Here is a 17,319-nt window from a genome sequence, read left to right on the forward strand (position 1 = left end):
GTTGCTTTTAGCAGAATGCAATAAAATTGGAATGGACAAAGAGAACTGGACTTTACCAAGTATGGAGACCAGCTAAATTTTAAAAGGGCAACTACACTGTGCACAATATGCCTGTGTTTTGCACATTACCAGTAGGTACGCACTAGTATCTGTCAACAAAACTCAGTTCATCATCTGCTTCATATTTTTATAGAGTGCTACCGGTCATATTACATTGTCTAATCAGTGTGAAATTGATCAGTATTGATCGCTCGTTCGTTGATAAGCATGTCCATGATGGTAATTAATACCTGCAAATGCTAATTCTTTCAGAACATGTTCACCAACTGCTCAGTTCCCTGATGTCGTCTTAAGTAGGACACCATTGATGCCGCAGCACTAGGGAATGTCTCCCCTCGATTGTGTGCACAGTACAAAAGACCAAGAATTGAAGAAATTCAGAACTTTTAATTTAATAATTGATTAAAAAATAAATAAAGTAAATAAAAATTTAATAAGTAATTTGGATGACTGTGACAGTCAAAATGACTACAAAAATGCCCATATTTTATTTGTTTTCGTTTCAACTGATATCAATACTATCCACAAAAAACAATACTTTGTTATTCTAATAAAGAATTCTACAGGTAATATTACTACTACAAAAAAGATATCCGTATGAAGAACCAAGCCCATTACTATTATGAGTTTCAAGCGGTTGTTTGTGCTTGAGAAGTGCTTTCTTTCATGCTTATACAAATAATGGTTCTAAAATATTCATGTTTTATTTGTAAACTTTAAAGTTGATATTTGAATTATCTAATTTTAATCTTTTAATTTTAATTTTAATCTCTCGTGGGTAAAGCAAACAACAATAATGTGATTAAATAAATTAGTTGGATGGCTCTGACTTTAAAATGTTGCTTTCTTTCTGCATTAAGTTGATCGTCTGCAAACAAATCCATAAAAGTGTTTAAAAGGTATTGTCACTAGTACAAGTGAAAAAATCCATGTCAAGAATCAAGTCCAATCATTTTTATGAAATTTCAAATCCCTTGTGGTTGTTGTCTGATTGCTGTCTCATAATCGGCAAGACGTGTTTTTTTTTCTACATATTCACACATTTTGCTTTTTTAATGCCCCCCCCCCCTTTTTCCTTGCTTATCAAGACTGTACATATATTCATACAGTACCCGGGGCAACTCCACAGTCGACACTTCAAATGGCAAAGACTACTCACAAGTAAAACCGCCAATTAATGAATCGCTTTGGCACTCATGCTCTATAACGTCACAGGTGAAGTCAAACGTAAACTCAATGTAAAACAAAATGAAAATAACAGCATCTGAAATCATCTTACTAGGAACGTTCCGGGCAGGCTTATAAATAAAGATACGCAACTTGAATTGATTCAATAGCTTCCCCGTTATAGCACCATGTCATACCACCTGTAAATTGCATTCATTAGAAAAAATGAGATCTTCCCGGTGGAATCATTTGATAAATATTTTTTCTCAAAGTTGGCTCCGTTACAATTACGTGAACGGAAAGCGCACAAGGTTATACATATTTGAAGTTTTTTAAATGATTCCCCTCTTCTAATGGGGTTGCTAAAACTAAAACCGTCCCATCGTGCTCCTAAACGTCATAGGTGAAGCCAAAGTCACAGAAAAAACAAGTAATCTATCTAGGAACGCTTCGTGTCGGCTTCTCAAATAAGTCCTCAGGTACATAACAACATTAATACCATGTTAGCAGACTGGCGTTGCGCGGGTAAAATACATATGTACGGCTCACAGGCTATTGATTTTAATGACAGATATATATATGTACAGCCAAACTGGCCCTCTGTGTGAGAAAGTAAAAATATTCCACTTGAGCCCATTCAAACAAAAGAAGCTTATGTGGCTGCATGGTAACATCGCCGTCTTGGACACAGGTGCTCACTTGTATGCAGGTTCGAATCCTATGATAGTCTGTGTGATTTTTTGCTGGAAATAATTTCTAAAAATTTCATTTGATTACTATAAGAGGAAACTCGTAAGTAGGTAGGGTGGGCGGTTCAGTAACGGAGCAGTCGGTAGCGTGCTTGATTGTAATATATGAGGAAGCCACTAGCAAACCATGGTAACGACAAGTCATGAGTTCGAATCCCACATGACGCATGATAGCTTACTACAACATCAATGGCCGGCTGCAATCGAAGACGAACGCAGGCTCCCGTGGGTCCAGGAAAATTACTTTTTGCATAAATCATTATTGATTTTGGTGCCATATACTCCATGAAAGTGATTTTTAATTGTTTTTTTTTCCCCAAATCCTGGATATTAATTTTACTTTTTAAGTCATTCAGAAGACTTTGTCTACACAGCTTTCGGCCCTTAATACATTAAATATGGAACATCTTTTATTTGTCTAATGATAAAACATTTGTTTTATTACACATAATAATAATATTTTAGATATCAAAGTATCAATAACTCCACTAATGTTGTCAATCACAAAAAAAAAATTATTCTCCTACAGAAGACAAAAACATGTCATTATATATTGAACAATGACTTGTGAAAACCTGTCGAAAAAGTTGCATTATTCTTTGGTCCACTTGTGTTAAGCCCGTCTTTCTTAAAACTATCATCAAATTAAATAAATCTGTTTTTTTAGTGCTCAGTATAACCTGTGTGCGATGCCATGATCTAGAAGCAAAACAATCAGTAAGTAATGCTAAAAGCTTCCATTTAAGATGTCCCAAATACTGAAACTTCAGGGTCCCCATTCAGTTAACTCGCACTACATGTAGATACATGTAGATTGTGAATGCACCCTTAAGCCGCAGTCTGATTCACACATCGTACAAGCTGGGCCGGTCCAACTCTGTGGAGGATTCTGGCAATCAATGGAATCAGTTCAGTCAGCACACAGATATATAGGATATAATGAAAATATATCGTGCTTCTAAAAAGTGTTATGTTTTTTTTTTCTTTTTTTTTTTTGTGGGCTCCAACTATCGCATATGTTTACAGAAAAAACGTGAGGCTGCAGGATCATGTCGCTTCGAGCCCGTATAAGTCACCTCCCAATTTCTTGGTGTTATTTTTTTTTCACCGAAAATTGCTACTTCTACATGCTTGAGCTGCTACGGATCTTTCCTGGCTTGAAATCGATGGTTATTATCAACAACTATTACATCAACTTTCAGTTTCTTTCAAGTTAGGCACATCTATCAAACAACCACGTTTTTCTGATGCACAACACCGCACAATCCAAGTTAATTCTCTTTCTCTCTCTCCCACTCTCTCACACAGACACACACACACACACACCTCTTCCTTTCATCCCATCTCACCGATTTGTAGCGAGTAAGTGTAGCAATATAAACATCCACACATAAAAAAGCAGGAAGAAAAACCTTTAAAGCGTAAAAGACATGAATAACGAAAAAGAAAAAATCAGTAAAGTAAAATGTAAACTTTAAACAAAGAGATTGAGTTCTATGGATTTAGAAAATTTACCTACCTTTTCTGTCGTTCGTGGCCAACGATCTTGTTAAATAATTTGATGATGGTGAGATTGAATGAATACCTCATATGATTTATTATAAACATCGTTATTATATTTTAGTTAATAATTGAGTAAAATATGCACTTTATAAAATATATACCTGATCTGATTATAGTCAGAACAACCGTTTATTTGCACGGTCGGATTTGATATACCATGTGATCATATGATCTTACCTGCCTCAGGCCGCCCGTAGAATTGGTTTGTGACGAATATTGTCGACTTTAATTATACTATTAATATGTAAACACACCTTAACCCACCCACCAAACTGGTGCGGTGTTATCTCACAGTGACCCTTACCACACGCCTCCTCCGTACTGTCCCAGTGTCCGGACACGAGGCAACGACGTGTCCTCTCCGAGCTCCCGTCACTGAAGGCGGCGTTTGGAGAGCACTCGTACCTCACCGCCGCTCCCGCCCCGTGGTCACTAGAGTTGACCGTGGTGTGAGAAAGGCTACTGGATACCGCCGGGCACTGGGGACCTGTTTAATGGTGAAAACGATTAAAGGAAAGGATTTTCTTCATCAAATATTACATATGCGTGTAGATACGCTGATGATACCCGTAGGTTATAAATGTATGGACAGTAATTACTGGTTAATAACACTAAGAAATCTTTAGAATGGTTTTAAAAGTTTTAAAATAATGCCCTTTAAATGCACTTACGGATGCAGGCAGATGGGACGTTGTTATCCCACTGCCCGCTACTCAAGCAAGACGCCTTCTTCGTTGTCGTTCCATCCTGGAAGGCGTGGTTCTCTATACACGTGTATGTGGCGATATCTAGGTATCTGTTGCCAGACTGCGTCACGGTTGCGTTGGAAACTGTCTGCAGGTTCCCAGCACACTGCACGGCTAGCAGAAAATGGTAAATTATTATGCTTAAACACCTGCACATAACATCAAATACCTCCAAAATTCTGTGGATAAGCATTTAGGGACCTTTAATGACATAATCAAGGCGAGTTGAATATCCATCTTCATTTTTTAAAAAAAGTTTAGAACTGTGAGTATAGTTATAATGTATCTTTCAATCCCTTACCTTCACAAGCAGGGGGCGTGGCTGTCCAGTTATTGACTTGACAGGTGATTGATTTGTGTTCCTCCAGAGTTGCCGCTGGCCAGTGAAAGCCTGGAAGGCAGCTGTACGTGACCTTGACATTGTGCTGCCTGTTTGCGTTGGAAGGGAAGGTGTTGCCCACAGATGGCACTGCGGGGCAACGTACATCTAGGAAGATAGCCAGGAGGTTTTTGCCATGTCAAAAATTGCATCAATAATGACCATTTGATAGTCTATTCATCTATCCTTATTAGCTTTACAATATTATACTATTACCATGAGTAGTGACTGTCTTATTTATTCAGTTATCATCATTAATTATAATGGTTTGTTAACAAATGAGATACTAGGAAAAACTACAGAAGCAACTCTGGTCTGAGCATGTAGCTACTATGGCGGTCATTCCGGCCCAAGGCGAAAGATGATGGTGAGGTCCTGTCCAGTAAAACGTGTTGGGATCTCGCTCCCAGTAACAATTTCTGTCCATTTCCACAGCAACATTTTACAAATTCGCTAAGAAAGATTTAAGGATGCGTTCCCAATGAAACTATCACTCTAGGTAGATTGTTCCAGCCCCGCGGGTATTCTCGGTGAATGCAATCAGATCAACTGAAGAACACGCCTCATCGAGTAGCTTTATATTTAACGGTGATTAACTTTCGTGAGTGGTCAGTGGCACTCAAAACGAACTGAAAAAGCTGCCAGATGCCACCAAAGTTTTGTCATCTCCAGCTGCTCCAGGAGGTGTACCGTTCAGTTTGTCTGATTGCATTCAACAAAAGTCGCCGTGGAGTTCGAACGATCTATCTGGTACGTTAGTTGCATTGGGAACGCATCCTTAAGGTGGGTATGTCCCCAAGTTTTTCAACTTACCCCACGTCCTCCATACAGAATAACGGTAGTGTCCTCCACAAAAGGCGATCGAATCGCCAGAGCACCTTGTGTAACAGTACGATTTCGAAGAACGGCCGTATTTGTCCACGCTATTGGAACAGGAGCAGTTGTCTGTCAAGAAAATAAGGTTAAGCCGTCATACGGGTGACGATGAAGAAGCTGGGAAGAAGCACTTAAATGCAGTGACAATATATACATTAGCATATCTGCGACACGACGTTATTAAAAAAGAGTTTGGTAAGCTTTGTGTATATTTCCAGGTTGTTCAGTTCCTTACTTCTTTATTTAAACCAACACATATGTAAAACAGCCATCATAACGACTCGGTGTTTATTATTCAATAAATGTGCATTTCCCATCCTGTAATTCTGTAATATATTAGTATCTTACCTCCACTCAGACCAGCATAAAGATACCCAATATCTCTGCATAAGTCAACACAGGCGGCAGGTGTTCCACAGTTTGTTGATATAACCCGTTCCATGACAGGACTTAGGTTTGGGTCCATCGTCTCAACGATACACCCAACGTAATAGTCGCCATCTGTCCAAGAACATGATTTATTGGCAGAAACATGGAAGTTGTGGGTTTATGATAGAAAGTGAGTTTATGATAGAAATCAGTCACACATAATAAAGTAAAATTCAATTAAATAAAAAAATTCCAACCTGGTTCTGAATATATTACTGTAGAAACTGATGCGATAACATATAAACAAACAACTGCACAGTACTTACGGTCAAAGGAACTGTACTTGCAGCCGTACATCTCCACGCGCAGACTGCAGTTGTTGTAGCAGGTCGAGGTGTTGGGATATAAGCGAACATGCTGCGCCAAGAACGGATACTTAAAGGTATTCAGCACCACTTTGTTGAAATCTGTGTTGCCGGCCAACTATAATAGATATAAAAAATACTCCTGGACTCTCGTTAAATGAAATCAAAATTTAATTGCATCTGATTGCATTCAGCAAGAGTCCCTACAGAGTTAGATCGATCTACGTAGATCATTAGTTTGATTGGAAACGCGACCATAATTCACGGCCTCCACGAAACATATATATATATATATATATATATATATATATATATATATATATATATATATATATATATACTTGTATATAGTCACCTGGTTGCCGTTGTCGTAATGTGTCCAGTTCATACCGTCTTCACTGTAGTCGATGGAGTAGCCTCCAACCCACTGCATATTGTCCACATCTTTGGCACCTGTTTCAATACAATTATCACCATATATGCCTTATTCAATGACTGTTTACTGGCGCAGCTCAAGTGTCCAGATGTAAAGAATGATCTATTAGTACATGTACATCTATTACAACCAGCCAGAATTCAGACAGAAGTGACAGACTGCGGTAGCATCTTTCTTACTTTGACAGCTTCAAACTTTGTTTCCACCAAAAATTAAGCCGGAAATATTTGACAAAAAACGCATTTTACCTTGAGTCGCGATGCCTGTAAATATGAAAAGTTCGCTGTACGACACTTGGATCCAGGGGTTGGCATCTCCCGTGTCAAAACCGACACCGAACACGCCATAGAGGCTGGAATATACAAAGTACTGGGGCGTCACAGTCATTAGTCAATCAATTAAAAAAGGGTGGTCATATTTGAGTGCTGCCATGAGGGATGTTTAAACTCAAGCCTAAGTACCTGCATGTTCGGAATAATGTCTAACTAGCTAACAAATCATTTGAATTTATCTAACGGTTGATACATGTACATATAAGTCTCAAACTTTCTTTGCAAGATTAAAGCTTAAGCAAAACATAAATGGGGATAAAAAAGCCTTTGTACTTTTTGGAAAACAGTACACGCAGTTTTACTTACAATGCGTTGCTTTCTGTATAGTTTGCATCACTGGAATTCGATGATGTCGTAATTGTTAAAGTGTTGTCGTAAAAATGCATCAGTGGGGTATGGCATGGACCTAAAGAATGTTATTGTAAATGATGTAACATGGTCAGGTGGTTATCTTGTGTTGGTCAATGTTAATCTATAAAGATGATGATGTTTTTCAGTGCTGGAGTGAGAGAGTGCCACTGGCGTATGGCATGGGACTAATAGTGAATGTTGTCGTAAATGAGGTAACGCAATTCCTCTAAACCAGGAGGTTATCAAAAAGATGTGGGGCCAGATATCAAATTCACTGATAAAAGGTTTTCAAATGCATGGAAATAGTACACAAGCTACGCTAATTGTGAAGTAATTACCGTTATTATTGCATTGAACTTTTTTAGATGTTTGTCCTGCCTCTTCCTGAACCCAATACGTTCCCTCTATTAAAACACCTTGTTCTGCCAGATGCATACAGGATGCAGCACGGGAGTAGTAGTACGCTGAAAATTAATATAGATATATCAAATAAATTAGCAAACCGAAATTCTTGTTGCAGATAATGTGCTTGTAAACATAGCAGTATTGTGGCATAATTTGGTGTAATATTTAATTGTAACGTCCCATCCTCTTTACAGAGAATCGCTGCTTGTTAATTATCCCGCTTATCGCTTTTGTCTGACCTAACTTACAGACAGAATAAACATTGGCCTTATTGGTTCCTCCACAATGCTGGACGGGGTTATAAGGGCAACCTAAAGCACAATCACTTGAGGACTGCTTCCCAGTTGGTTCACTGTTTATACAGTAGCAGTCTGCACCGGACACTGCGGCCTTGGGGATGTCCTGTCCACGGCAGTACTCTATACACTGAAGACTGTTCATGAGCCGAGAATGCGATACCTTGACACGGTACGTTGTTGGATTATTGAAACAGCCGTCAAATCCTAAGATAACAGAAAGGGTTTCAGTCATCAACAGCAAAGGTCTTCAATCTTCTATGTCCTATTTTATCAAATTTTAATTTATTTTTTCTTTCATTTTATTATATGCTTTAATTTTATTTTACTTATATATATAGATTTATTTTGTATGTGGAAATTAAAAATTGTGAGTTTGGATCCAATCCAGTAGACAACATTACTTAAAAGTACCGAGAAAGAGGTGTATACATACCGCCGTTAATTTCACACAGAGCTCTATTAGGCCCCCCACTGATCTCTGCATTGATCCAGCTGAAGTTGGAGGTCTTGTTAAACAGTACCCGTGTCTTCAGACCACTAGTGTCCGGGTTTCCGGCATCCCAGTAAGAGTACGACAGATAAGAGCCATCTTCTCCAGTATATACCATGCTATAGGATGGGTCGAACATCCCTGATATCACGTCGGTTGCTGATGTATTATACTGAAAACAAGACGTTTCTATGTTAAACGTGCGTGTGTGTGTGTGTGAGTGTGTGTGTGAGTGTGTGTGTGTGTGTTTGTGTGTGTGTGATGAGTGTGCATCGTATCAGGAATGGCGTTTAAGTTGCATTACTGTAGACAACTAAACATGTTCTTAAATTCTCGTTTTCCGAACGAAGGGATGACGTAATAAACACACGGTTATAACATGCAATGTGACATATTTCATAAATGAAGAAATACAACATTCAGACGCGGAGAGGAAAGAAAGAGAGAGAGAGGCAGTGAGTGGTGGAGGGATGGAGGAAGAGAGAGACAGATGGATGGAAGGAGGTAGAAAAACAGAAATGGCGAACCCTGAGGATTTGAATGACATGGTCTTGCTCTTCCCTGGAATTCACCACAGCGAGGTAGCCCCCTAGGTCAGTGCAGCCCTTTCTATAGTCGTAATGGTCAGTGTGGTCAAATAGCAACTGATAACAACTGTACTGGCATCCAAATGACCAGCCGCTCGGACAGACAGTGCCGTCTGAGGTGGGTAAATCTGTGAAATAAAACAAACGTTCTCCAGTAAGGAAACGTGCACACACATGTACAATTTAAATATTGATCGTGGCTCGTGTACTCGTATTTACCAATCAGAAAAGATTTGTACCATATTATTGTCAGCATCAAAACCCGTACAAACCTAACATGGGAGCATACAAATACCAATACAAATAATTTATTTAACAACCTAAAATTCCGTGTCATCTGTGCGTTCATCCATTTACATATAGGACTGAGCAAAAATACTTACTAGGGCTACTGGTAGTGGAGGCCTGGACCGTTGTCGGTGCCTGCGTAGTGGCTGCTTGTGTGGTTGGTGCCTGCGTAGTTGTTGCTTCAGTCGTTGGTGCCTCTGTAGTTGTTGCTTCAGTCGTTGGTGCCTGCGTGGTCGCTTCTTCAGTGGTTGGTGCCTGCGTAGTCGCTGCTTCAGTGGTTGGTGCCTGCGTAGTTGTTGCTTCAGTCGTTGGTGCCTCTGTAGTTGCTGCTTCAGTCGTTGGTGCCTGCGAAATTGCTGCTTCAGTCGTTGGTGCCTGGGTAGTTGTTGCTTCAGTCGTTGGTGCCTGGGTAGTTGTTGCTTCAGTCGTTGGTGCCTGCGTAGTTGTTGCTTCAGTCGTTGGTGCCTGGGTAGTTGTTGCTTCAGTCGTTGGTGCCTGGGTAGTTGTTGCTTCAGTCGTTGGTGCCTGCGTAGTTGCTGCTTCAGTCGTTGGTGCCTGGGTAGTTGTTGCTTCAGTCGTTGGTGCCAGCGTAGTTGTTGCTTCAGTCGTTGGTGCCTGGGTAGTTGTTGCTTCAGTCGTTGGTGCCTGCGTAGTTGTTGCTTCAGTCGTTGGTGCCTGGGTAGTTGTTGCTTCAGTCGTTGGTGCCAGCGTAGTTGTTGCTTCAGTCGTTGGTGCCTGCGTAGTTGTTGCTTCAGTCGTTGGTGCCTGCGTAGTTGTTGCTTCAGTCGTTGGTGCCTGCGTGGTCGCTGCTTGTGGTATCGTTAACGCTGGCATAGTGAAAACATGAAAATTAGTAGGCGATGACTTACAAATTTGATTCTCAGGAAACTGGATATTTTTCTACATGGAGAGCACAAGCCAGTTTGCATTATCAGCACTGGATAACGAGTCTGTTTGATTAACAGGTAAAAGATTTGTTTATATTATTTGACAAAGACATGTTTTGTGGATGAATTCAGTTTTTTTGGCTCTGGAAGGATGGTCAAACACCGAGTCCATGTTTGTGTGCGTGTGTGTGCAATTTACCTACCATTTTCGCAGCTGGTTCCGCTAAATCCAGAAACGCAGGCACAAGAATAGGAAAACAGCCCGTCTGTGCAGGTCCCGCCATTTTGGCATGGTCCACTGGCACACTGGTCTACTGAGTCTGACCATGAACATGATTTAATAGTGTTACTGCACTGATTAGTTCATCTTGATCAAAGAATGATGCATGCACAAAATTTCATGACGTTATTTTGGCGTTGTTATACTAGTATTAGTCGAAATAAATTGATATTATTCACACATAGACATTTTATATGCCATAACGTGCACCCATGCATGAGAGAGAGAGAGAAAGAGAGAGAGATCACCTGTGTAGTCTTGCGCAATACATTTATCCATGGCTGTGGCCGCCTCGGTCGTACTAATCAATGTATCAAATATATACACGCATCTTACGTATCCCTCGAAGCGGTTATTTGACGGAATCTGGTCGCAGCCTCCTGTATATCGCCTTCCTAAAACAAGTGAATGCATATATTATGGACTTTATGTACCTCATCTTAATGGGCTAGGTAGAAACAAGCAAACAGACAAGCAACCAACCAACCAAACAAACAAACAAATTGGTTCAAAACAAAATCAAACGCACACACATAACCTAATTGAGCGTTCTGCAAGTGCACCGTTAACTTTGGGCCACACATGAATCCAAACTGACATTCTTAGTATTTGTCTAAACCAGATTGGAGTAATAATGTCGTAAAGAAACTTACTTCGTGCTTATTTCTTACAACCCGTTTTCTAGACTGACATAGAAAATCACTTGGATGACGTTTACAAGCCAACCAATTTGCTTTTTATTATACTTAGGCAGTTTTATGCGCCTTTAAATAAAAGTTAAATATTGTTTGTTCAAGTTGGTTCACATGTCAACAAAGCCTTTGAACATTATTACCTATGATAATGTCTCCGGACATTTCAAACGGTCCCACAATGGAAGTAAATGTCGCTGCGGTCAAAGAAGACGTACTGGTGCCGTAGCGTAGAGTCATCACCTGATTAGGCTCGTCGTAAGTCAAAAATAGCCAGGAATCCGAATAAAAAATTGCAGTATTCCCTGGAATGAATTTGTAGATGTTTACGGTTAATGAACAAAACAGTGCTACAATTTTCTTTGCTATATGTTGCTATAAATTTCGCATTGTTCTTGTAAATTATGTGTATCTACATAGTGCACTCTGTCTTGGCGACCTGTAGTGTAATAATATGCAAACATCTCATAACTTGGTCAAATTGTATTGCGTTATATATCAAAGTGTGTCCACAGTTCATACATATAATATTGTGATATATTCTTGGTGGACTGTGCAGTTCAAACGGGCCAATTTCAGCCTTGTACAAATTTGTTGTGGTGAAAAAACTGAAAACTGGAGTAAATGGATGGTATACTTTCTGATTTCTTTGCTCACCACAGCTGGGTAAATTAAGTGAACAACATCTTCAGGCCCGTAGCCAGCAATTTCAAAAGGGGGGTTCTTTTTCTGAAAAAGTGGACCTTTTTCCAAAAAAACTTCATGAACCTAGGTCAAATTTTACCCAGAGTGGACCTTTTCCCACCAAAAGGGGCGGTTCTTTCGAACCCCCCGACCCCCCCCCCCCCCCCCCGACTACGGGCCTGATCTTCCAAAGACGACAAGAAGGCGACATATTTTTTTTTCTCCAATTACATTTCATTCTTTGCTTTTGAAAGTAATGCTTATTTTACCCACCAGATGTCGCCAGTTGCACGGGACAGGACACTGATGACGTAATTGCTGTAATGCCGTACTTCTTAGTGTCGATAGAGAGAGTAAATCCACCGTCATATTGGAATATAACAAAGTCTTCAGTATTAGTGTTGCCATAACTCGAATGTCGTGGCTTGACCCCCACTGAAATTAATAAAATCTACATCATCCGGACTAGGCAGTAAAGCATTATAATTAGTACAACTATTCGTTGAAGAAATCAATTATAGAAGTTTCCATAAAAAGGCTGATATAGTATATACAAACTTATAACTATAATCTTTAACGACTGGTGTTAAGATATACATGTATATTTCGCGGGACAGAATGAAAGCAAGTCAGATTTAAAAGTGACCCAGGCCAAATTAAAATCCAAAAGACATTGTTGTACAAGAAAGAAACACGCTTTTCAATATTGAGAAATGTAACAGATTGTCTCCGATACTTACTTATGATACTAAACGACCCGGTCATCACGTATCGTCCCCCGTTAGCTATGGTCAGGCGAGCGTTGCTGCTATACCACGTGAGATAGCTGTCCAGAAAACTGGACGCTCGGACGTTATAACGAACTCCGTCATTACCATTTCCGCTTCTGTCTGCTCCGAGCGTGTTTTTGTGAAGAGGCCAAAACCCCAGAAGGCTTGCAGTTGTACCTGCAATATAACAGGAGAACATTTGCAAACGTGCAAAATGTGTGGTCTACGGCCAAAAAATGGGGAAAACGTGGATGTTCGTACATTCGGTTGGGACCTAGGCTTCAATTTTCGAGACACGGCCGTGCGTCTTGAGTCCTATACCTCGTATATTCTCCGTGCGTAGGGGTCACGCACGTGCGACGCGCGGTGCTTTCGACTTTGCTCGTTCCTCGCTGTTCGCAGATTATTCGTAGAATCTTTTGGACATGTCCAACATCCTGCGAACTCCAAATTTGGCAAAAGAGACTTGCGTTGCACGTGAGATTCTGCGCAAAATGTGGACACAAACAGGCCGTAAGAGCCCGTACGGCCGGTTGTGACCGAGGCTTTAAATAACATATCAATTCAGACTAAGACCCTCTTAGGAAAATTTCTAACCCCACATTGCACTTTCAGGACATTTCTCTGCAGCCCGCTTACAATGTACCATTTTTTTCCCTTTGATTTCCAGGTTTGTTGCCGTTTTGTAGGTAAGAGTCTTCCTTTTTTTTTTTTTTTCTTTTTTTGTAGTCGTAGCAACATTTTTGTAGTTTTGAAGGACTTGCATTAGGCAAGGCTCAAATTTAGTTTATTTGTTTATTTACTTACAATTCCAATCCCAGCATCAAGTTGCTAGGATCTTCGACAAGCGGACTTAGTCATGGCGCCTTAATAGCTGGGTCATGTTTTTACTCCAGTAAAACAAAGTGCTTTCTGTTTGTTTACGAGACCCTTCGGGCCACTGGACATATTTACGTGTGGCTCATGTTATGTTTTTAGTCATTATGTTTTAACGATCTATACCTACGCATACACGTGTACCAGGTATAGCTGGAGGGCAGCGTCTGAGCGACAAACACAGATGTACTAGCTTCTTTTTGCCCCTAATTTTTCACAGCGTCGCTGCCCTTAATACCACTTTTTTCTCTCTTTTTTTGGGGGGTACGGAGTATAAAGATAAAAAAAACTTCTCCTTCATTAACAACACAAAAAAGACCACAACAAAAAGACCACAAAGGACAGCACATTTTGCAAACCTTCAAATGTGAATTTTCGCACTCAAATGTATGCATTTAAGAAACATTTCCCCAGCACCAGGCGTTTGACAACAGGCATGCTTATATGGATTAAGAAGGCACCTGGTTATGCAAGCTGTACTTATTTTCTAGCTACAGTTTGTAAGCATGCGTGTCACTGTCCGGGACACCATAAAAAGTCTAGCAGTGACACTTGACAGAAAGACAGATAATTATGGTTTTTAAATCTTATGTAAACTCTCCCTTTACAGCCTTATAACCTTAGATTATTCATTTTCGGAGTACATGTAGCAAGGACAAAAATAAGAGTAATATTTTAGTTGTAGGGTGTAGTGTCACACAATTATGTTTTAAGAGCTACAGCAGTGACAAACAGTAGAATTCGAAAGGAGCAATTTTCTTTTACAATCTTACTCTGCTTTTGATTCCAACTGAAACAAACATACATTTCTATAAAGTCATTCAGTTCAGAACATCCATCATCAAGTATCTTTAGTCTTCATACATTATTTTGACAGCGTACGACGCTTAAATAGAACCTGCAATAATTACCATTTGGCTAAATGGTTTTCTATCATGGTCATACTATCCATGTATTCAAATATATACTGACAGTACAGTCAGCGAAAACGCATCAGAAAACTTTCTTGTATTTTTTACCGAGAATCGATTCCAACCATTTAAACGAATACAAATGTACTTGTTTGGTCATAAGGGAGTGGGCTGACCACTCGGATGTTTAAAATTTCTGCTTCAGTGATTTTGTGACCAGTTGTTACAAAATCATGTGTTTTTCCTGTCTCGTGATTGGTGTGAATTAATCAGGTTTAATATATGGCGATTAATTATCCAGTATGACACATGACAAAAAAGTTCAGTGATGCCACGTCTGACACTGAAAGAGTGACTGTGGGCACTGGGGATGCTGGAGGATGGGCGGAACCAAAGAGATTTGCTTACGTGACCTTGCATTTTAATGATCTTTTCTGACCTTTATTTTACCTTGAGTAACTGAATAATGGGTCATATTTCACACGTAAACTGTTATTTTCTTAATGTGCCAAAGGAACAAAAATATTACTTGATAAATAAATGATGCGTTTTCATTGACTGTCAGTATATTTCTAGGTGACTCTCTCTCGCCTTCATTGCAATTATTGAACAAAACAAAAAATGTAGTTTTATTTTCCACTTTGGATAGTAAAAGATATTTTAGAAAAAAATGATATTTTTATAAATGCTGAAAATTCCATGACTGTGCTTTTTTAGTTTTGGCACACTGAAAAATTAATTAAATATTTAAAAAAAATGTCCAGCCGGCCTGTATGACTTCTGACAGTGTCTGGCAGTTGTGAACTTGTCACGTGTTTTGGGATTTGATGATTATATCAAAACTGTTTCACTTAAACAACTGACATTTTCACGATTGACCAAAAAATAAAGATGTCAAATGTCTGCGTAAAGTTCTAATTCAAAGGCTTGTGAACTGTTGAAGTCTTTGGTTTTTAAATAAGTAACTTTTTAAACACCCTATAAATGTCAACAATGCATAGACGCTATTGTTTTGCAAATGTTCTGCGACATGGGTCACAATTTGACAAAAACACACCTGATGTCAGGTGGGCCAACGTGCCCCGTGAAACCAAATACTTTTTGGGGTAATTGGCAGGCTTCAAATTCATGCCATGACTATAGAGATATATTAACAGTTTATCAAGCAAACATGACAGTGATAACGCCAAATTTTATATGAATTAACATACCTTTGAATATAATCAAACACACCAAGACCTCACAAGCAAGGGATCGCTTCACTACCATGATGCGTATGTCTTCTGCTGCCAGGTCTTCTGGTACACAGTACAGGGTCACACCGACCTCTTATACTGCGCCGGAGACACTAATGAGTCAGACGCTAATAAAACGCTTTTATGACAGCGCTGACATTTTTTAACCCTATTGATTATTTATTGAAAGGTGCCTTTAGCGGTGTAAATGATGAAGGCATTTGTAAATATTTATATCGATAATTTGAAAACCTGTAATTAAACGTATGGATTGATTTACAAGTGAATTGTATATTTCTTGGCAAGCTATTGGTCATATGAGAGTAAGTTAGCGCGCCAAACCGGTTTTAGAACGAGCGACAAGAACTTGGCTACAGATGTGCAACGTTATTGTTTTGAAAATGTAATGCCACATGGCTAGCAATGTAACAAAAACACACCTGATGTCAGGTGGGCCAACGTGCCCCATGATACCGAATACTTTTTTTGGGGTATTTGGCAGATTTCCATGACTAGAGATATACTAACAGTTTATCAAGCAAACATGATGTGATAACGCCTAATTTTCATATGAATTAACATACCTTTGAATATAATCAAACACACCAGGATCTCACAAGCAAGGAATCGCCTTAGCCACATGATGCTTAAGTCTTCTGCTGGCAGGTCTTCTGGTACACAGTACAGGGTCACACCGACCTCTTATACTGCGCCGGAGACACTAATGAGTCAAACGCTAACAAAACGCTTTTATGACAAAGCTGACATTTTTTTAACCCTATTGATTATATATTGAAAGGTGCCTTTAGCGGTGTAAATGATAAAGGCATTTGTAAATATTTATATCGATAAATTGAAAACCTGTAATTAAACTTATGGATTGATTTACAAGTGAATTGTATATTTTTTGGAAAGCTATTGGTCATATGAGAGTAAGTTAGCGCGCCAAACCGGTTTTAGAACGAGCGACAAGAACTTGGCTACAGATGTGCAACGTTATTGTTTTGAAAATGTAATGCCACATGGCTAGCAATGTGACAAAAACACACGTGATGTCAGGTGGGCCAACGTGCCCCGTGATACCGAATACTTTTTTGGGGTATTTGGCAGATTTTCATGACTAGAGATATACTTACAGTTTATCAAGCAAGCATGACAGTGATAACGCCTAATTTTCATATGAATTAACATGCCTTTGAATACAATTATACAATCAAACACACCAGGATCTCACAAGCAAGGAGTCGCTTCAGCACCATGATGCTTAAGTCTTCTGCTGACAGATCTTCTGGTACACAGTACAGGGTCACACCGACCTCTTTTACTGCTACAGAGACACTAATGATTCAGACGCTAACAAAACGCTTTATGACAGCGCTGACATTTTTTTCCCCTATTGATTATATATTGAAAGGTGCCTTTAGCGGTGTAAATGATGACGGTATTTGTAAATATTTACATCGATAATTTGAAAACCTGTAATTAAACTTATGGATTGATTTACAAGTGAATTGTATTTTTT

At 39.4% G+C, this 17,319-nt stretch overlaps 2 protein-coding genes across 2 annotated transcripts; both read right to left on the bottom strand.

Moving 5' to 3' along the window:
* Nucleotides 1-2,709: 2,709 nt before the first annotated feature.
* LOC106167339 (uncharacterized) lies at nucleotides 2,710-7,097 on the bottom strand. The gene is made up of 8 exons (XM_086995548.1): nucleotides 6,959-7,097; nucleotides 6,630-6,727; nucleotides 6,236-6,392; nucleotides 5,889-6,041; nucleotides 5,478-5,609; nucleotides 4,587-4,772; nucleotides 4,211-4,399; nucleotides 2,710-4,026 (listed from the first exon to the last, which is right to left on the bottom strand). Exons 1-8 carry the CDS (start codon nucleotides 7,095-7,097, stop codon nucleotides 3,722-3,724), a joined length of 1,359 nt encoding a protein of 452 aa, XP_086851674.1. The 3' UTR covers nucleotides 2,710-3,721.
* Nucleotides 7,098-7,375: 278 nt separating this feature from the next.
* Nucleotides 7,376-15,892, bottom strand: LOC106167348 (uncharacterized). Its single transcript, XM_086995549.1, has 12 exons — nucleotides 15,774-15,892; nucleotides 12,746-12,952; nucleotides 12,279-12,440; nucleotides 11,465-11,626; nucleotides 10,878-11,024; nucleotides 10,553-10,669; nucleotides 9,558-10,289; nucleotides 9,115-9,302; nucleotides 8,531-8,759; nucleotides 8,047-8,301; nucleotides 7,791-7,857; nucleotides 7,376-7,448 (listed from the first exon to the last, which is right to left on the bottom strand). The coding sequence occupies exons 1-12, from the start codon at nucleotides 15,829-15,831 to the stop codon at nucleotides 7,376-7,378; spliced, it is 2,397 nt and encodes a 798-aa protein (XP_086851675.1). The 5' UTR covers nucleotides 15,832-15,892.
* Nucleotides 15,893-17,319: the final 1,427 nt, after the last annotated feature.

Source organism: Lingula anatina, chromosome 9 (genome assembly GCF_051362555.1).
Source record: "Lingula anatina isolate TDL-2025a chromosome 9, LinAna3.0, whole genome shotgun sequence".
Taxonomy (NCBI): domain Eukaryota; kingdom Metazoa; phylum Brachiopoda; class Lingulata; order Lingulida; family Lingulidae; genus Lingula; species Lingula anatina.